The sequence below is a fragment of the Eurypyga helias genome, unplaced genomic scaffold (assembly GCF_000690775.1).
Source record: "Eurypyga helias isolate BGI_N326 unplaced genomic scaffold, ASM69077v1 scaffold10199, whole genome shotgun sequence".
Classification (NCBI taxonomy): Eukaryota; Metazoa; Chordata; class Aves; order Eurypygiformes; family Eurypygidae; genus Eurypyga; species Eurypyga helias.
In genome coordinates, this window is record NW_010271418.1 from 1 (window position 1) to 21,093 (window position 21,093).

The window sequence follows — 21,093 nt, forward strand, 5'->3', positions numbered from 1 at the left end:
CAGAAGCGGCCGGTCCGTACGCGCCGCCGCCCGCTCCGGCCTTACCTGAGGTGTAAGGTTCTTCAGAACAAGCCAATTTGTTATTCTCCCTGAGCTGCTCTCACCCCAGCTTGAACCTAAGCGAGGGAAAACAGGAGTCCGTGCCCTGCCAGGCTGGACACCAGAGGCTGCGTGGCAGCCGACAGGACACTCACAAACAAGAAACACGCAGGCGATGCTCGTCTCCTCCAGACTTACAACCACACACGGCTACTCTGGGGGCACACAGCACTAAACGTCGCTGTCTGACCGCTTGACTTACTTTGCGTAACGTTGATTTACTTTCCGAAGCGTTCGGATCGTGTAACTGGTCACAAGCAGCTACACTGCTGTCAGATAATGGTAACTGAAGCAGAAACACAAAGACACTGGTTTTGACCCCTGTGGCAAGCTCAGGCCGGTTGGAAGCCGGCCCGAGGGCTCCTGACCCGCGGCAGGAGAAGGGAGAACAGGCAGCTGCGTCGAGCCGCTCCGCTGTCGGACTCGTGGAGCGCGGGGAGAGATAGTTCCTACCCAGGACAAAAGCCCGTCAGTGCCACCCTGTCACCCCGCATGCAACACCCTGCCCTCCCCGGGTTTTATCCAGCAGAAGGCCTGCCGCAACGGGGCTCCACGGACCAGCTTTGGTTCTGGCAAGACAGATGGCCCGGAAGTTGGCTGGTGGATTGTCCACTGACGCACAGGAGAGTGCCCGGCCTGGCGATGAGCCAAAACACCCCCCCCGGCACCCCAAGAGAGATCCTTACCAGGGGTATATCTGGCATCAGAATTTCCCCATCCTCCACCCAAACGGAGGGAGTTATCCCACGTGGACAGCGGTGGTTTCTGGCCTGTTAGCCCTGGGGGTGGGCGGGACGGAGCAGTGATGCTTTTAGGTGGCAAAGGGACCTTCCACAGCTCATGAGCCAGAGAGGTGTTAGTGACTGATCCAGGAGACCACGTTGATTTGGAATCACTGTTTCTGGCTACTGAAAGACACAGAGACACCCACAGTCACCGCGCTGCCGGAACCGTCACCTCGCTACAGAGAGAAGCTGCTCATCAGAGCAAAACCCAAACAGCTCCGAGACCTCAGGGCCACTTGTACTGACACCGAGCGTCCCCCAGAGCACAGAGAGGGCAGTGATACTGGCCCGGAGCAACCTAAGCAGACATCACCTGAAGTGCTTTGTGCTGTACTGCTGAGGGAAACATTGTAGTTGGAGGCACGAATGGATGACCAGGCACTAGTTGAAGGCAGCGTGGTGTTCAAAGATGAGGATGACCCTGGAACAGAAGCAGAAGTCAGTCGCAGCACGGTGAAGCCCAAACGCAGTAAAAGCAAAAGGCGTGACTTGCAGTCCAGACGGAACACGTCTGCGCAGATGAGGGACCTCCCCGACTTCCCAGTCCTCATCCCTGATCCAAGGGCACGTGGTGGAAGCACCCTGCGCTCGCTGCAAGCAAAGTAGCTCATAGAACCATGGAACCACAGAAGGGTTTGGGTGTGAAGGGACCTTAAAGCCCCCCCAGTCCCCCCCCCTGCCATGGGCAGGGCTCCTTCCCCCAGACCAGGTTGCTCCAAGCCTCATCCAGCCTGGCCTGGGACACTTCCAGGGATGGGGCACCCACAGCTTCTCTGGGAACCTGTCCCAGTGCCTCCCCACCCTCTGTGGGAAGAATTCCTTCCTGATGTCCCATCTCCATCTCCCTCATTCCATTTAAACCCATCACCCCTTGTCCTGTCACTCCCTGACCTTGGGAAAAGCCTCCCTCCAGCTTTCTTGTAGCCGCCCCCAGCCACTGGAAGGGGCTCTACGGTCTCCCCGGAGCCTTCCCTTCTCCAGGCTGAACCCCCCAACTCTCCCAGCCTGTCCCCATGGCAGAGGGGCTCCAGCCCTCGGAGCATCTCCGTGGCCTCCTCTGGACTCGCTCCAATAGCTCTGTGTCCTTGTGCTGTTGGGGGCCCAGAGCTGGATGCAGCTCCATTACTGCAGTGCCTGGATTACCAGGTTCTGCTTTCCCGCTGTCAAACACTCTGCCTGTCTGCACACAATGACATCAGAACGCGGAGCAGCAGTGTTCCTCACCCTACCCACATTCCTGGAATATCTGTTGCGTTGCAGCAAGCAGCAGTGCTTGAGCCAAGGGTGAGCTTTTCAGCTGTGAAATCCACAACACGAGATCAAGAGGGAGTTGAGCCAGTAGCAAACCCATCCCCGAGTCAACAGTGTCTGCGTGTGACCGCAGGAACTGGTGCACTAAACGGGAAAGGCTGGCATTTGGACTTACCACTGTTCCTGTCCCTGAGGTGGTCAACTTCCCGCACAGTATTAATTGAGAGATTGTTTATGACACTGCCAGGAGTGACGTAAGGGTCAGTTTCTGGGTCGATGTTTGGATAACCTTTCCATGGCTCGCCAGGACGAAACTCTAGGAACAGAGATTCAGAAAAGCAGCTTATTTTGATTTCCCCCAGACCCAGAGGAAATAGCTGTCTAAGCAATACATCTCTTGCATCTTCAGTCATTAAGCATTTAATCTACTTAATTTAGTATTCACTTTATTCACTTAGAATCACAGAATGGTTTGGGTGGGAAGGACCCTTAAAGCCCATCCAGTTCCAACTCCCTGCCACGGGCAGGGACACCTTCCACCAGACCAGGTTGCTCCCAGCCTCCTCCAGCCTGGCCTTGGACACTCTCAGGGATGGGGCATCCACAGCTTCTCTGGGCAACCTGTCCCAGTGCCTCACCACCCTCTCCAGGAGGAATTTCTTCCTGATATCTAATCTAAACCTCCCCACTTTCAGTTTAAACTTGTTACCCCTTGTCCTGTCACTCCCTGCCCTCGGAAAAAGTCCCCCCCAGCTTCCTTGTAGCCCCTTCAGGCACTGGAAGGTGCTCTAAGGTCTCCCCGGAGCCTTCTCTTCTCCAGGCTGAACATTCAATTCTCGTTTTTCTGGGCCTGCCTCACCAGGCAGGGCGATACACTTCTCTTTGGCCAACGAAATCGCTCTCCATTTCAATCTCCTAACACCACACCCTAAATGCTCTCCCTGCCCGTTTCCCTGCCCACTCACATGCAACCACCCAGGAAGAGGGAAGGAAGGACACACGCAGGGAGCGGGTGGTCCCTACCTGGCGGCCAGTTAACACTGCTAGAGCCGTTAGGCGATTTGGCACGGGGCCAGCCGTCCCCTATAGATCCAGGAGGACTGGCTGGAGAATTACTGCTGTTCATAAAGTCGTATGGAACAAATGGAGACTCTTCCAGTCTAAAACCACTTGAAATAGCACCTAATTAAAAAAAAAAACAGAAGCTGTCATTTTTCACAGCTGATTTTATATACACAAATACATAAAAAGATGCCCTTGCAAAGCATTCTACAACGCATCGCAGCATACGGTCCCCTCATGATGTCAGGAGATGCAGAAAGTCCCACAGGAGGATCTAATCCAAAATGAACCGTCTCTGAAGAGTTCAGGAGAAAGCTGTAAGGATGATCTCCCATGAAATGATTCCACTAAAATGGTAAACTTGAACTCAGGTAAAATACTAGTTGAAGAGGTAAAGAGCATTCCGAGACCCCTCCTGTGTAAGGGGGGTAGCGAATATATTCTGTGATGGGAGGGCTCTTGGAAGAGCAAAATCTGAAGGATTTTTAGCTACTGCAAAGTGTCAACTGGACCCATATTCCTGGGAAGCATATAACAGATAAGAAGTCTCTGGAGGCAAAGCAAGGAGGGAAAGCGCGGAAAGATCTACCCAATTCTGCACAAGCCCTGTGAGGAGACCTTTACCAGCTATTAGCCAGCAAAGCCAGAGACTCCTGCGCTGAGGGAACGACTGACTTTTACGAGTGACTTGAGGCAACACGGCGTTCAGAAATCCCCAAGATGATTCCGAAAGCATCCTCCACAGCTGAGGCAACCCCACTCTGTGTCACCAGCAGCTGGTTCACCAGCACACCAGCAGGGTATCTGCACTAGATGCTTAAGGCTGCCAGTCACTTCACGGTAAAACAACTGACAACTCCAAAAATTTCCTCACAATCCGAGGGCTGAACAGGAGCAGGAGACTGGAGACATCCTACAACGACCTCTAGACACAAACCCTCTGTGCTACAGACCCAGTTTTTAACAGGATGGGATTTCAAGTGACTGAAACAGTTGAAATGTCACATGGATCCTGATCACTGGGATAAAATATGAAGCAACCAAAGCCCAGCCCCTCTAGTCTCCTCCTAAGCTGTCCCCCTTTTATAATGCAAATGTCCCCGTTCACAGCCAAAACCTGTAACTCAAAATGCAGAGTTAAACCTCCAAAAATCACCTGAGGCCAGCAGGGTGGAGGGAAAGCAAGCTGAGAAGTCTAAAGGTTTTTGGTTTAAATACAGAGGAAGCATTCCAGTCTAGATGAAGGCGAAGCTGGTAGCCACAGTCACAGAAAAGTCTGGTCAAAAAGGCACGACGTTTCTCCCAAACCTCCTCCCGAGGTCACTCCTGAATGTAAACCGTTGCAGAAAGCTAGGGGCTGCGCTACGGGACACACAGCGAGTTCGGCACAGGCAACACGACAACTCAGCGTTACAGCTGCAGACCTACGCACAGCAAACCCGCGTTACACCCAGGATGAGCCGTCAAAGGCCACCCGGTGCCCCGGTTAACGTACCATGTTTGCTGGAGTTCTGCTCTAAGGAGGTGTTCACAGAAATGCTGTCTACTGTAGTCCATTTCCTCAGGCGGGACTGTGGCTCTTTAATACTGCTCATATCCATGTTTACATTCAAGTTTGAGTTCATTCCTGAAAACACACACAGCTTATGAAGTACACGCGCAGTGCTTTTCTTCTGCTAATTACCACCGTGTCCTAATAAACATGTAGGAGCATATTACCATGGCTGTTTCATGCTTCCAAGTCTCTGGTTTTGAGAAACATTCTAGGGCTTAATACAGTGAACTTACTACAGGCAGGAGGGGAGCTAAGCAATGCAAAGCACTCTGACGCTCTTGGCTGACGTCTTCATGCAGAAATGACAGGGGAAGAAGCCCTCAGGGGAGTCAGAGAAACTAAAAATTTTTTAGATGTTTACATTTCTAATAGCAGTCCAGCACAACTGATCTCACGTGTTGGAAGCGGACGGACTTACTGCTCTCCGAAGAGCTACGCTCAGTTGTAAGAGGAGGGTGTCTGTGCTCCTCCCTCTTCAGCAGACAGCACCTCCTGGCCTCTGCAGTTGCCACCTCGTTCCCGTCCTGGTTTGGGCAGTTAACAGGACACCTCGCCAGCTCCTGAACCACTCCAGCACGGGCACAGGAGCACTTGGCATGGAAGTGCACCAGTGCTGCCATCTCCTCCTTCGTTTATCCGGTTCACGCTGAGCATTAGAACAGCGGCAAGACAAAACGCACAACTCGCCTTCACCTGTTCCAAGCCATCCTTGGCATTTCAAATCATTTGTCTGCCAGGGGATCCAGCTGATGCCAACCCAAATCAGCCCGAATACCTGTCAGAACCAGCTATGCTGGGTTTGAGCAATGTGCCACGCTTTTGACCCTGGCACGCCTGCTCCCTTTCCAGGTTTGCGAGAATCCTTAACCCTCCACCACCGGGTTACGTTTCCAGCCCTTCAGATCTACTGACCTCGTTTCTGAAAATAAACTACCTTGACACCTCAACTTGGGGCCAGAGAGACACAGGGGACACAGAAAACCTCTACCAGAAACACCTTCATTCAGCGCTGGAAAGCAGGGCTTGATGTTGTTCCTCAGCCGACACCCACTGCCACGCAGGAGCTGGTTTGGTTTTTGTCTGTTTGGTGGTTGGGTTTTTGCTTTTTTCTTAGGGGCAGGAGCAGAGGCTGGTGCCAGAAAAGCAGCCCCTGGCAAAGTCCCAAAGTGCCTCGTAACAGGACAGTTGCGTTTTAAGAAATATAACCACTAACTGGAACAGAAGAAAGGGAGAATCCAATCAACCCAGTTGCTGACACCTCTCCCCCGGGCATCCTGCTGTTGTCAGAGCAGTAACCTCTGCACAACAACACCCTTTCTCCGAATTCCACAGCAGCCTGAGCAAGACAGGCCTCTACAGGGCTGGGAAGATGACAACTGGCCAAGAGGCGCACGTGGCCTGTAAGGTTCGTGCTGGCCCCTGGCAGGCAGAGCCCTACGTCCGCAGCTCCAGCTGTGAATCTGCGGACCGAGGGATGGACATCAGTCCCTGGACACAATTGGTACTTTGATTGTCCTCCCAGAAGTAACTTAGCATATCCAACTGTGGAAGACTTTACATTCACTACCTGGCAGGAAAAGGTATTTCTAAGATTAGGAATACTTGATACTTTAAATCACTCGGGGTGTGCCTGCAGCAGGGGTCACCTGGCGAGGAGCACCCCCCTCACCTGCCCCCAGTCTCTGCTGCTGCTGAACTAACACCTCGCGAACCTCGACACGTTCCGTTCCCCGGAATGCAACGCCGGCCTCCCCACTCTGCCTGCGGGGCTCCAGATCCTGATGTTGGACATGGAGTTAAGTAACGTACCTGCAAGCTCTTCCTGAAGACACCCTGGGCAAGTTCCGCTCCTCCTCACACACTATGCTACTACACTCCGTGCACCCCGAGCGTCCTACCAATGCTCCTCTTGGCTCAGTTTCACTCAAGGGTGAAGTGATTCCAGCAACCCCCCATCTGTACCCTCGAGTTTTATCTGCGGGCTGAGCGTGGCTCCACTTGCTTACATCACTGCTGGTGAAGTGATTCCAGCAACCCCCCGTCTGTACCCTTGAGTTTTATCTGTGGGCTAAGCGTGGCTCCACTTGCTTACATCACGACACAGTACTACTCCAGAGGGATCCCACAGAATTCTTACGCATGCTGCAGCAGGCTGAAGGGGATCTCCAGGCAATCCTATGCATACCGCAGCTTGCTGAAACGTGGCGAGGGTTGGGGTGAGAAAGCAGCTACTGCACAACAGTACACAACAATCCAGCTCCAGAAAGGACACAGAAAGGCACCCGCATACCGCAGCTTGCTGAAATGTGGCAAGGGTTGGGGTGAGAAAGCAGCTACGGCACAACAGTACACAACAATTCAACTCCAGAAAGGACACAGAAAGGCACCTAAGGTAGGCAGGATGCCGTTGCTCAGAGTGAAGTTTGGTAAGAAAGTTAAAGATTCCTTTCACTATGCCCTACACAGTGCCTCTGTTAACTAAACACACCTCATTTTCAGGCCTTGCCCTTGGAGTGGAAGCAGTACTCAGATCCTGACGCCAACCAGCAGCAGCGACTCTGAAGCAGCAGCCTGGCCACAAGCAGAGTTCCAGCGTGCCACATGCAGCGCAAGAGCATGGCCTGCACCGAGCCCTGGCTCCACAACGCCCCGCCTACAAGCGCAAGGGTTTCAGCAGCACGCTGTTAAACTGCTCTACAAAGGGCAGTGGGAATGCAAAGGAAACCAGCCCAGCAGAAATGACCAGATTAGGATAACGTAGAAGAAAAGCAAACTGGAGAGGCAGGGAAAAAAATAGGGATAAGGAAGGAGAGGCGAATGGTGTACAGTTGTGGTACGATAGCATTAAAAAGGGACCTAAAGTAAGGAGAAAATATACAAGCCTGGAATTTCTGAAGTAGAAATTGGACAGAAGCCTGGAAAGGTAGGGAGAAAGAAACAGGAGATGTTTGTATTTGTAAGTGTTCAGACGTTTTGCCTGAAACGAGACAACCATTCTTTAAAAACGCAGAGCTAAAAGCTTTCTTTCCTGGACAAAACCACTAAAAAGGAAATTAGCATTTTGTTCTACCTATGCAATTTCAGCTTAATTGAAAAACCTTTAAAAATCCAACGCAATGAGACCACATCAACGGATTCTGTCTGGCCTCTCCTTTAGCTCCGGGAATTGTAACTGCAGAAGGACTTTTACCATCCTTGGGACCCGGAGGATAAGAAAGAAATAAAAGGAGACAGTTCTTTAAGAATGTAAAGCATTTTGCAGTGAAATACAGTCAATTCTGGGAATGGGAGTACTTGTGAAAAAAGCTCTTTGGTGAACAAAGTAAGTGGGTAAGCCCCACAAAGAATTACTACTCCCACTAAGCTCCTAAGTGCTAACAGATTCCGATCACTGTTGTCCGGAGGAGGCGGGCAACGTGAAAAGAAGAAGGAGCGGCTGCATCACAAACGCATCGAGTACGGACACCCACCTATAGGGAAGCTGCTGAACGCATTTATTGGCGACGGCCCTTTTGGCAGCTCAGGAGTAGCGTGGGGTATGACATTCTCAAGGAAGGACTTCATGGAGGGTTGATGGAGTGACTGCTGTTGAGAGGGAGGAGTTTGCTGCTTCATTAACAGGTTTGGATCAAGCTGACGGGACTGTTGCATCATCTGTTGCTGCATACTAAGAGATCGACCCTTAAAAAAAGAGAGCAGTTACAATATAAATAGGCAAAAGCTTTCCCACCTTCAGAGAAAGTCAAGGACACACGCTGCTGGGGTCTGTGCGTCTCAGCCCAGCGCACCCCAGCAGCAAGCTAAGTCACTCCTTCCAAGCTTCCCACAGCCCCGGTCGCTCTCGCGCACTCGAGTACAGTTTAGGACAAGAAATGCGGCTCAGGACAAAGCACAGCTTCTAAGGACAGCTTGAGAAGTTAATAATAAACGTGTTTATTTACCTGCTGCTCCTGCTGTTGACGACCACCAGAAGGCATGCTTCTTTGATTCTGCGCTTTTTGCTGCTGAGCCAACAACCGCTAGGAGACAGTGTTTTGTGGTGGGTTTTTTAAGAACAGTTTACAGCTTGACGTCAAGTCTCTACTTAGACTTTTCAAACAGAACACAGGGCGACTAGTTTTGTTGGCTTACCTGTAACTGGGAGATCTGAGAAAGCTGGTTTAACTGGGACAGTTGATTCAACATGGCTACCTGTTGTGGGCCAAAAAGTGGGCTCAGGCCACCGTTGTTTGGTGCATACTTCAGTAATGATACTGGAACCTGCAAAACAGGCCAGTTTGAGAGTGACTGACAGTAACGATGCTTAGTTCCACCCGCCGTAGGATACCATCCCCTCTGGTCAACAGCTGCCTCGATACTGAAATACTCCTCAAGCCAAACATGTTCTCAACTATTCACCAGCAACACCAACAACCAAACCACAGTTTTCTGAGGTGGCATTTTGCCAGTTTATCCACAGAATGTTCACTCGATTACCTGAGGGGAGAGTAATGGAGGAGGCACTTGAGCACGTGGATTAGGCTGAGATGAATTAAGAGGTTGTGCTGGAGGCTGCTGCATGCTCCTGGGCTGTGCTGCTATATTACCAACACCAAACATACTGGGATTGCCATTCTGGGGAAAAGAGGGACAGTTAGTGCCAATAAACCCCCGCTGCCGCTTCTCCCACCCCTACACATTCCAATTAGCACTTAAACACTTATCAATCACATACACAGCTAGGATGTTGTATCAAAAAGTATTAAATGCTGTCAAGTAACATGCCAAGGATATGCAGGCAGCCTTACCTGTCTAACAGAATTCAAGTTTTGCATACCCAGCCCTGCTAGGGAGCCAAGGGCTTGGTTAGGTAGTGCATTATTTGAAGGGGGAAGCTTCATGTTTTGATTGGACATAAACTGCATGTTTTGGGACTCGTCTGCTACAATGCCATCCTGATGGGACAGACAAACCGATGCGCAACAACCAGCCAGCAAGCAAGCAGAAGGGAGAAACCATTGCCGGGAACAGAAGGGAAGAGTCACATGACAGTCCAGCACCAGCAGGAAACAGGCAGAAAACAAAAGAGATCAGGTTAGTCATTTGCACTGCAACTGGGCTGCAGAAAGTGCTCAGTATTATACATCAGTAAGTTAAAGAGAACAAAACTTATCTCACGGATTAACAAGAAAGGCCTACCACTGCTCCCCGCGGGGGCTACGGAGCACAGCTAACTGCTTTGAACGTGACGTACCCAAGTGCCCGCCAGTAGGCAGCTACTAACCTTATCGAAGTAAGGACCGCGATCCATGGAAGACTCTTTGGAAATCTGAGGACGAGAACCAGGGCCTTTTCCAACCACACGATTGTAATCTCCAACACCGAGGCCGTGCTTATCCATCTCCATTCGCTTCTCTTGCAGTAACCCTGGGGAAGGCGGGAGATGTACAGCACCCAACGGAAGACCACCCCCTTTTCCAGACAGGCTACGAACGGTTTGTGCTTATCAAGGGCTGAACTAAAACTGCTCTCAAGCTCCAGACCAACAAAAGGAAACATCAGTTTAGTGTTCACCTCTCTGGGCTTTACCGAGAAGGGAAAGGGAACGCTACGATTCGACGGCTACCAGCAAAACCTGGTGTCGGCCAAGCGCCCGCAGACTCTGCTGGGCTTCTCAGAGAGCGCTCTCGGTTTCCATTAAAACCAAGCAAGCCCAGTTGTTCAAACTCGAGTTTCCAGTTGTGAGTGCCACTTCTCTTTGCAGCAGCAACCACCAGCGGCTTGGCTTTGAAGTAGGATCTCCACACCCCGGGGGATTCAAGGGTCTCTGAAATCGCACGCATGTCGGCATTTGTGTACTATTTCAGAGGCTCTTTAATTCGATCCGGTTAGCAAAAAGACTATTTAGCTAAAAAAAAAATACCAAATCAAACCCACAAATCGAAAGTATGTGTGTTTACTGAAAGCAAATTTTAAGTTATCTTGCGTCTCTAACTCCACTAGGCAAGCTGGAAGACCAAAACATAAGCAGCAGTGAAGAGTCCACTCAATGCTTCCTTGCATGCAGCGCGAGAGAATCACTTCCCAAGGAGATGCTTTTAATTCAAATTAAAAAACCATTCAAGGAGGTTTGCCATTAATATTAAAATCTAAAAGTCAAAGAACAATTTCGTTACGCGACAGGCTACGAGCCCAAATGTGAAGATATGGGCCCAAAAGTGAAAACAGTCCATTTTAAACCAGAATTAAGGGTGCAACTACCATAAAAACTACGCTGCTGCCATTACTTCTCGTGAAATAGTCTATCGTTCTAGTACACTGGTATTAACATACTGAAGAACCACGTTTCTGATTTGCTAGGGCAAACCCAGTCAGTGGAGTCAAATAAACACATAACTGCTCCAAAGCCATTCACACTCCGGTTTAAGCGTTTCTAAAGTAACCGTTCGGCCTCAGTTCAGTGCTCAGAACTGAAATTGTGTTTCCCAGAATGACCCACAAGGAGCGAGCGTGATATTGGGAACACCCCTGTGTATTCTTGGCGAAGGTACCCCGGAGGCACCACGAAACCAACCTGCCACAGCCCTGAAACGCTCCTTCCCGTCAGCTCAACCTCTGATTTAGGGGCAGTATTACAGCAGCCCCCCGCTGAGTCAGGTGTGTAACATTTCTCACAGCCACACCTTCCCTGCTCTGCAGGGCTATTCCTTTTCTTAGGGAAACATTTAGCGATGTATAGCTGTAACTGTATGTGTTAGAAGTAGTTTTTAAAAAGCAATTTACAGAAGGATATAAACTAAGAGAGAAGGGAAAGGAAAGCAATAAGCCCAGCAGGGATGTCCTGTTCTCACCTCCAGACATGTCCATCTTATTGCTCTGTATGGTTTCTTCTGGCGATTCTCTCTGAAGCGACAAAACGAACCATAATTATTTAATAATACTATTTTAAAAAACAAAAGCAAAGAGATTCGTATGCAGCATTTCAATGCAAACCTACAAGAAAAAAGAAATCAAGACAGCTCAGATGCTATTTTAAAGCATTTTCTCCTTGTAGTTGTTACCCAATTAGAAAGGGGCACCTTCACCCAAGTGTGCGCGCGACGTTCAGGGACACAGCAGATTCGGGATGAGCGTCTGGGCAGTGTTTACAGCACCACCTTCCATCACTGGGCGGGTCTTTGTGTAACGAGGATGCAACAAAGAGGGACAGGTGACAGTGGGGAGACAGATGCAAAGAACACCACCATGCAAGGAACACTAGGCAATTAAGCATTTTAATCTGTGCATTACAACCGGCGCCCCAGGAAGGCAGTAAAGGCAGGTAAATACTTACTGAAAAACTGAGATTTGTGAATTGCTTAATGAATGGATTGATCCATGCGTCATCTTGCTTATTTCCACCTTTCATTATTCCCTTAAAAACAGAAAGGCACTCCTGTGATACTCCCAAGCTGAACCACGTGCCGCTCAGTCCTGGCTTAACCCTGAGAGACGACAGCAGCGCAAGAACCCCGCCTCAACCTCCTCCTTACCTTCGTGGGCATTTTTTTCATATACGGGGGCCAATTTAAAGAGGGGTTAGCTTCTTGTGAGGAACTGCTGTTCCACATTCCAATCTCCACATCCTCCTCTTCCTCCCAGCTGGTCTGACGACTGCCTGTCAAGGGCATATCATCTCCACACCAACTGTCTTGCATAGATTTAGGCCCTGGTCGGGGAAAAAAATCCAGCATGTTAACGTTTCGGTAGCAACCGAGGGTCCTTAAGGCAGATGTTTACTGCAAGACAAAAAAGCCCTCATACAGGTAAAGCTCCGAGTGGTATTTCGCCCCTCTCAGAGCCCGTTAGTCGAAGGCGACGTAGGAAGCACTCACCGGGTTTATTTGAGGCCTGTTGACCAAGAGAAGCGTTTCCCCAGCCAGAGGTGCCTGCTGCATCGCTGATGGGTTCTCCCCAGCTAGTACCAGTATCCATGGGTTTACCCCACGCTGAAGTTCCGTTATCTACTGTGGTGGCTGGAGTGGAAGGCTCTCCCCAACCTTTGTAAAGCAGCAGGAGTTAGTGGCATGTTTCTGAACAGGATTTTAAAAGCTACCTAAAGAGACTCAAGCGTTTCGCCTTTTCTAGATCCACAACACGCAGTTAAAAGGCGCATTAGTCCACCTTTACATTTCTGTATGAGTGGAATTACTACAACCGTGAGCTCTTCCATAAAAAATAAACTGACAAAAATAGGAGTTTCATAGGTAAAGAATCACGTTTTGGTAATAGGAATGTCTACGGTGTTAAGTGACTACGAGCTGCTCCCCTGCGCAGCTGAGAGAGCTCGCGAGCTCTCCCGCAGGTCTCGGCATCCACTGCTCCCAGAATGACAGGGTCAGAGAGTCTGAGCTGGAGCCCACATAAACCCACCGCCCTGCGTTCTCTCCTGCAGCAGCTCCACACTTGGTTTTGGGGGTCTTTTTGGCAACATTAAGTTTTACTGGTTTAGAATCAAATAAAGAAAAATACTTTCATTCCTCTAATACTGTTTGAAGGATTTTCTGAGTGTTGTTCCCACACCCCAGAATCCAGATAGAGCTGCCTACAGTCTTTACCATTCACACTATTTAAAACTAGACTGGATCTTCCAATCTGCATAACAATATCCGACGTCTAGCAGCACCCCTGTACTTCTTGTTGTAGTAATAAGAATGGTACTTCACTGGCACCCTCCACTTTGAAACTACAGTCGTTACATGGAGCAAGAATAAAAGAATGGGTTTACAGTTAATGGAAAACACAACTTTGCACAAAACCAAGCCTTACCGGAACCCGAACTGCTCTCCTTGCTAGCCATGGCACTTGAAGACAGTAGCTGCTGATGTACCTGTGCTTGCTGGTCTGAACTGCTGCTACTGGTTGGGACATTTTTATTCCACATATTCACATTTTTGTAGTTGTATTTGCTTGGGTCACCCCAAGCAGAAGTTCCATCATCAATTTCCATCTTACGGCGGATTGATTCAGGGGACGGCTCCTCCCAGCCAGTGGGCTCTTCCTCCTTCGCTGGTGCTGGCATCGGTCCGCCCAGCCAGCCCGAGCCAGGGGGTTTGTTTGTGGCAGACGGTGCTCCCCAAGAGCCAACATCTTGTTTGTTCCATTCGGGAGAATTGATTGGCTTTGACGAATCCCCCCAGCCCTGAGGCTGATTGGATTTAGGAGGGTCTCCCCAGCCCTGGTTCTGACTAGGCTTTGAAGGTTCATCCCATCCTGAAGCGTTACTTGGGGTGGTGTTATTCCCTCCCCAAGTAACAGAGTTTGATTTACCTGGCTCATTCCAACCAGATACTGATCTGTCACTGTCGCTACCTCCGGAACTGGATTTCTTGGCCTCACCCCAATGGTTACTTCTGGAATTTTCGCCCCAGCTATCACCGGCAGAAGCTCCCCAACCCTGGCTGGCCTTCTGTCCGTCTGCCCATCCCTGTTTCATCTTCTGCGTGTCACTCCAGGACGACTTTTCCTCTTTGCCACTTCCCCACGATTGATTGCTCTTGACCACTACTGTAGCAGCAGAATCCTCTTCCCACCCCCCTTGGCTGTTTGACCCTTTGGAGTTTCCCCACCTTGTAGCAGACTTTGGATCTCCCCACCCTGACACAGATGAGGTATCATTATTACTAGGGCTAGGTCTATCCACACATCCCCCTGAGCTGGAAGCCTGTGTCACAGAGCCTCCCCAGGCCTCTGTCCCATTGTCAGTTTTCCTTTCACCCCGCGGGGATGTATCGGTATCCCAGGCAGTGTTCTGTTTGATTGGAGTCTGTCCCCAACCAGAGTTGGAGAGGACACGTGGATCTAAGTCAGTTCTGTTCACTATGCTTTGGAGTAGCGCGTGCTGGTCAACTTTCCTTCTCTCTCGATTCTGTCCGTCCGCAGCCGCTCTGTCCTCATGGCATCCAGTGCTCTCCAAACTACCTTCGCTGTCCCCCGTACCTGTTTTGGCCCACGCGCCGTTCTGCTCGGCTATCTGAGAAGCAGCAGAACCCTGGCTGTTGAGGTCATCCTCCTCAGCAGACTTCCACCCGTTGGTGAACTTGCGGCTGTTTCCGTTCGCGCTTTCGCTGGAATGCTGATTGCTAGGCAGTTTACTCCATTCTCCGTTGGCAACGTTCGTGCCGCTGTTCTGAGCGGGGTTGCCCCATCCTCTTCTGCTCCCGCCAGCACTCGCGCCATTTCCGCTTCCCCACGGCATGTTCTGGGAATTGCCTGCCTCTGCCTCCCACACCCCTCCTCCTTTATTCCCGTTGATTTGAAAGTTAGCGCCGCCGGGCCCGCTAACGCCTGGCTGCATTAGAGTTGCATTCACAGTGTCGCCATTAGCTTGGCTGTTCGGGCCTGCACATTTGTCTCCAGAGTAGCCAGAGCCATAGGCACCCCATGTAGTACCGTAAGATCCACCGCTTTTCGCCTCACCGTTGCTAAGGTGGGAGATGGGAGTGCCGTTGGTAACTGGAGAGGCCTGAATCTGAGAATGATTCATTGTGCTCACACGCCAGGCCCCGTGCCCTGTATTATTAGGCAGTTCGTTAATCTGCGCTGAACCAGCGGAGTTTGGTAAACTAGAGGTCATAAAGTTAGTAGTGTTATTTGGTCCATTCATTTCAGTGTTAAGGTTTTGAGGTTGCCCACTGAATGAAACCTTCCTTGTACCATTTCCTTCAGAATCACAATTCTCCTGAAGGCTTCCCCAGGAAATATGGGCTGAACCACCCACTTTAGAGTTAATACTCTGACTGTTAGACATCTGACCTATGGTACTGCACGGGACACTCGTGCCAGGATTACCACTCCCTACGGACCCTTTCAGGGCATGTCCGTTGTTGTCCAACACCGGCCAGGCACCATGGTTGCCATTTGAATTCAAAGTGCTTGGATTTAACCCTCCATTTGATGAAGAGCTTATGGTGCCCCAAGCATTCATTCTATTGTTGCTACTTTCAGATTTGCTGTCAGGAGCATCCACAGAAACTTGACATGTGCTTATTATGGTTCCATGGGCTAAACCCCACGGCCCATTAATACTTCCACTGCCCACATTATTGCTGTTGCTACCAACCACAAACTTATTTTGAGAACCATGTCCAACGCCATTCCGAATGCCATCGCTTTCACCTCCTGTGCTCCCTGAAGCCATGATAACGAGGTTCCTCTCTGACCCAGAGCTAGAGGCAGAGTCAGTGTCCATACATTCTGATGTCAGCTCTGGGTCACTGCCAGTGATTGATGGCCATGCTTCTTTGTCAGAGCCGTCTACAATAACTTTGTCCCAGTTTGTGCTGGAGTCACTACTTGAAGAGACTGGTCCCCAGTGAGAATTTTCATAATGGGATCCTAGACCACTGTGGTTCAGATCTAAAGGGAAGAAGGAAAGTCCAAGAGCATTACTATAATTATTACGTCATTAAGCAGAAGAGAGGGGAAATAAAAGGCATAAAGGTACTAAGCCAGGGATTACTCTGCTTATTTTCACACTTGGGTCAGTGAAGAGGACAGAGGAAGCCTCCAAGCCCAGCTGCTCAGAACAGCCACACGCACAGCCTAGAACGCTGCCCGCCAGCATGCAAAGCGGCGCCCCCAGAAGCACGAAGAAGCACTCCTAAAGGTACGGTTCTTTCTTCCAGAGAAACGGGGTTTTAAAAAATACCCTATCACCTTAGACAAGGTTATTTTGTGACAACGTATGCATAGTCAAACCACTGTGCAAAACCAAAGACACTCTGAAAGGCAGAAATCCAAGCAGGATCCTAGGCTGGCCTAGCAGTACCCATCGCTATGTGACAACAGCCAGAGAAAGACCCCCCCAACCCCCAAAAGACGTTAGGGAGGATTGCTTAAGCACGAGTTATTTAAGACACTTTCTTCTGCGCAACAATCGGACGCACACCCCACAGGACTGATCCAAGTTCTGCTGCTGCAGAAGTACCGACCGCGCAGTCCCTGGACTGGTACTTGTGTTTATACACAAACCACTGTTCCTTCCAGTAAATACACTGACCACCTCTGGGAGTCAGGACAACACGCACCCTAACTCACTCAAGGACGTCTCAGGGTTAAACAACACACACATCAGTGGGCATTTGCTCCACAACAAGTGCTATCAGTTTCCATCTCCCACGTGGAAAGCTGTCCTGCAGACACCCCCCGGCGCTCGCTCCAGGCTCAGCCAGGCAGGCGCGCCAGGACATCAGACTGCCCAAGTGCCGAGCACGTGGGAAACAGGCACAGAGTTGGTGACAGAGCACCAGTGACGTTTTTGTCGTGGGACTTGCCTGAACTGAAGCACCACCCGCAGGAGGGTCTGCCCCGCGCTGCACTGACGCTTCTCCGTCCATGTAACTCTCGGGTTTTTAAAAGAATCTTTGCTGTGTAATGTTCCCCTTTTTGCCTTCACTTAGAATATTTAAAATGTATGGACCTAAAGATAAGAGGGAGGTGTTACAGCTCCTGCTCACTCTTACTGGGTTTCCACAGGACATGCCTGACATCCCACTAGGAAAAGACGCGGTTGCTTTGCCTCCCACCTTCACAGACAGCGCTGCTAGGACAAAGCGCTTCCATTACCAACCCTATCCTTCTCAAAAGCTGCCTAAGGAACACCGAGGGACTCGTTCCTTTTAAACTACAGCACTGATTGCTGAGTCTCCGCTGTTTCTGTGAAGTCTGCAAGGATGCTGCCAGCCCCACCAGCTTCTCCCTCCCGCCAGCTCTGCCCCGGCTCCGAAGCCCCCCTGCCCACCAACCCCGCCTGCGGCTCAGTAACAAGCAACTGAGTAGCAGCGACTCCATTAAAACTGCTCACTCTTAAAACAACGTTATTTAAATTTCTGATCTTGATGATCTGCAGGAAGCAGGAAGGAACAAATCAAGAAAGGTTAAATGGAAGTTGCTGTGGACAGTTTACACTGATGTACAAAACGTTTGGGTGTCTCTTTAATTGATTTTTAAACCAATATCGACACGATTTATCCTACAGTGAAAAAGAGTCCAGCCAAAGAGCCTGCCCCCAGGAGCACGTAGCCTGGAGCGGCACAGAGCAGGGATCGCACGCTGCTCCTCCACCACCCAGCACGACGGAAGCTTGAGGCAGTTGGAGCAGTCAGTTAAGCTTCTCCAGGAACCAGAGCACGAGAGAAAAGGATGCTGGCACAGCAGTTTGGAACAGGGAGTAGTGGAAAGAGACCCGCAAGCAGAAATAGGGCTGCAATGGTTAGAAGTGTCCAGCAGCTCCACGGTCTCAAGTGGGGGAACCACACAGCATCCTGGGGAGAACTGGAAGACACTCGTTCAGCTGAGCATAACCCAGAACCGGTGTGTCCCCGAAAAAAGACACTCTAGCGTCTGAGCAACCGTCTGACAACACAGACTCCAAATCCCACACTAATAAATGACATTTAACCTACATTAAAAGGCTAATTAAGAGTTAAAGGTTGTCTGCAGCCCCATGAACAAGAGAATCAGCAGCATCAAAAGCTGCCCTAGCAAACCAAAATCTTGACTACATAAACATTATTCCAATACCATGGTCAGTTCTAAAAACAACACAAAAGTAGAGAGATGGCAAACAGCCTGAATTCTGTGTGGAGAAAGAGAGAGGGGTTGTGACCAGAGCAGAGTGAAACGGTAAACAAACGCCAATTTGCACAGCAACGGGATAAAGAGAAAGCCTGCTTTTACTGAAATTCCTCTAGACCAATTTAGATGTGATACGCAGTTTGTACGAGCCAATACACAGCACAGGATAATTAATTTCCAGACATCCAGAATTTTATCCCCTTACAGACACAACGACTCTGACTAACAGCGCTGGACACAGAAGCGTGTTGGTGATTTCTGCTACAAGCCGCTGCGGCGAAACATTCCTACCTGAACCTCCACAACGCAGGGACGTCCGAGACTAAGCACAGAAATCTGAACGAACATGGTATCACCTCCGACTTCTCACATCCGGCAGATGCCACCAACACACCCTCAAAACTGGAAACTTAGAGCTGACGTATCACACTGTGCCCAGCAAAACCAGCCAGCAGCAGCCAAATTTCTTGGTTTTCTCCCCAAACTAGTTAGGAGCTGCAACTGAACTTTCACTGCTTAAACCCAACTCTGCAAATACCCTGATCTACTACGTCTTTTTCAGTACCTGGTGATTTAATAGTTTGATGCCTTCTAGCTCCGAGTTATCCCTGTGGGAAACTGCATGTATTATCTCATATTTTCTCAAACATGTGTGTTTGTTTCAAAGCACCATCCCACGGCCTGAAATAAACAGCGGGGCTGAGACAGGAATCTTCCTCCCTCCGTCTCCTTTCCCAGTTCCAGCACAGACCAGTACCCACAGACTGTTCATGTCCTCCCTTCCCAGTTACTGATGAGGAAATGCATCTTAGTAAAGAAGCTGAAAGCACCTTCATTATCAAACGACAAACCCCAAACCTGTTAACAGATCGCATATCCGTTTTTCTGCAGTAAAGGTCTTGAAGCCTGTCCGTGCCTTCTGAAGGTACCCCAACCCAAGCATTAGCAGGGGTCGCTGTCTGCCCGTGGCTGCAACGGTTTCCTAACTGCTGCTGCAGGACAGGAAAGCTGCCAGGACAAGGATTCAGCGTCCCTCGGCCCCTAACCCAGCTCAGCTTGTTCAGCCTGGAGAAGAGGAGGCTCCGAGGAGACCTCATTGCAGCTTTCCAGTACCTGGAGGGGGCCTACAGGGGGGCTGGGAGAGGACTTTTTACAAGAGCCTGTAGTGATAGGACAAGGGGTAATGGGTATAAATTGAAATCAGGGAGGTTTAGATTAGATATCAGGAAGAAATTCTTCACAGAGAGGGTGGGGAGGTACTGGAACAGGTTGCCCAGAGATGTTGTGGATGCCCCATCCCTGGATGTCTTCAAGGCCAGGCTGGATGTGGCTTTGAGCAACCTGGTCTAGTGCAAGGTGTCCCTGCCCATGGCAGGGGGGTTGGAACTAGATGATCTTTAAGGTCCCTTCCAACCCAAACCATTCTGTGATTCTATGATTCAACTGGCAGCTCTCCTCGAAGGGACTGTGCTGCCCGCTCTCTCCCCCCTTGACTTCCAGCAGGAGCTCTGGCCCTGGCCTGTGCCAGAGCCAACACCCGGCAGCGTCAGGACAGCTCGCCCAGCCCGGGAAAGAGGAGCCTCCGACAGTCTCCCACCGCAGGCAGAAGCTGCACTGACTCGCCAGGACACACACAACATGGGGGAAGGGAGGAGGGTTAGCATCACCGCTCAGAGAGCGGCCTTCCAGGCAAACAGGAGACGCAACACGCGGCGTGCCCACAGCAGCCCGACGGGGACACGGCACAGCCAGCACAACCAGCCCGCGGTGCCGCCGGCGTCACCCACACCACGGCACCCAGCACGCGCCCTCCAAAACACTACATCAAACGAGCGGCCAGTGTCGTTCACGGTCAGAGCCAGCAGGGAACAGCCCCAGCACACACTCGGTGGAGCCCCAGACGCGACTTCCTCCCCGGCGCTGACATGAGGCAACGGGCTTGCAGTGATTATTCACTTTACGCCACAGAGAGGCAACTTAACGGGTGTGCACAAAGGCAAAAATCAGGTAGTCTTTTAAAGGTAAGGTGCCGCCATCGGGACATCTTTGTTGGGTATGAATTCTCATGTATTTTAGAAAATCAAAAGTGTTTAACCAAATGGTGTATGCAGTGGCCCAGAGGAGGTATCCTTACGCTGTGGCTCAGCTCCTGACTAAACCCAGCACACTGTCATTCACACAGCACATGCTACTGAAAAATGGAAGGCAAAGAATAAAAAATAATAATTAAAAAAAAAAAAATCAGACAAAGTTGTGTGAAACATGTAGCTACGACAAACACAGAGTGCAAAGAGGCGAGATGTGGATAGCTAACCTGACTGGTTAGGGGAGTGGCTCACCAAGTCCCGAATGGGAGGCATGCCTAGGAAAAAAAGGAAGAAAACGACAAGAGTGTTACTTAGGTAAACTGGCCCTTTCAGAACAGCCCCCACGCCACTCAACTTCCAAACCCCTCACTGGCTCTCCCCTTCTTCAGGGAAGGGCTCTCTCTCGAGCCACGTCTCAATCCTACTGACCCTGCTAGCCACCGTCGAGGGCCGACCTGAACCCACAGCGCTGAACACGCCACAGGAGAGACACGGACAGCAAACCCAGCTCCTGACGTGCTGTGCTCAGGTCCAACCGCTAGCGATTTTGCTGCTCTATTTCCACTGCTAGATTGTTTTTATACAGTTGGCATGGAGAGGGTGGGGAGCACTGGGACAGGCTGCTCAGAGAAGCTGTGGATGCCCCATCCCTGGAAGT

At 50.4% G+C, this 21,093-nt stretch overlaps 1 protein-coding gene across 1 annotated transcript; it reads right to left on the minus strand.

Annotated features, from left to right (window-relative positions):
* Positions 1–45: 45 nt before the first annotated feature.
* On the minus strand, positions 46–20,710 carry TNRC6A (trinucleotide repeat containing 6A; the record flags this gene model as incomplete). Its single annotated transcript, XM_010158811.1, has 18 exons — positions 46–116; positions 786–1,007; positions 1,198–1,305; positions 2,311–2,451; positions 3,159–3,317; positions 4,693–4,824; positions 7,635–7,667; positions 8,223–8,433; positions 8,694–8,771; positions 8,884–9,012; positions 9,229–9,366; positions 10,016–10,158; positions 11,583–11,634; positions 12,065–12,145; positions 12,264–12,439; positions 12,606–12,770; positions 13,540–16,128; positions 20,663–20,710. Coding segments are annotated over 18 exons (4,676 nt in total), but the record flags the coding sequence as incomplete, so codon positions are not given.
* Between the last annotated feature and the right edge of the window lie 383 nt (positions 20,711–21,093).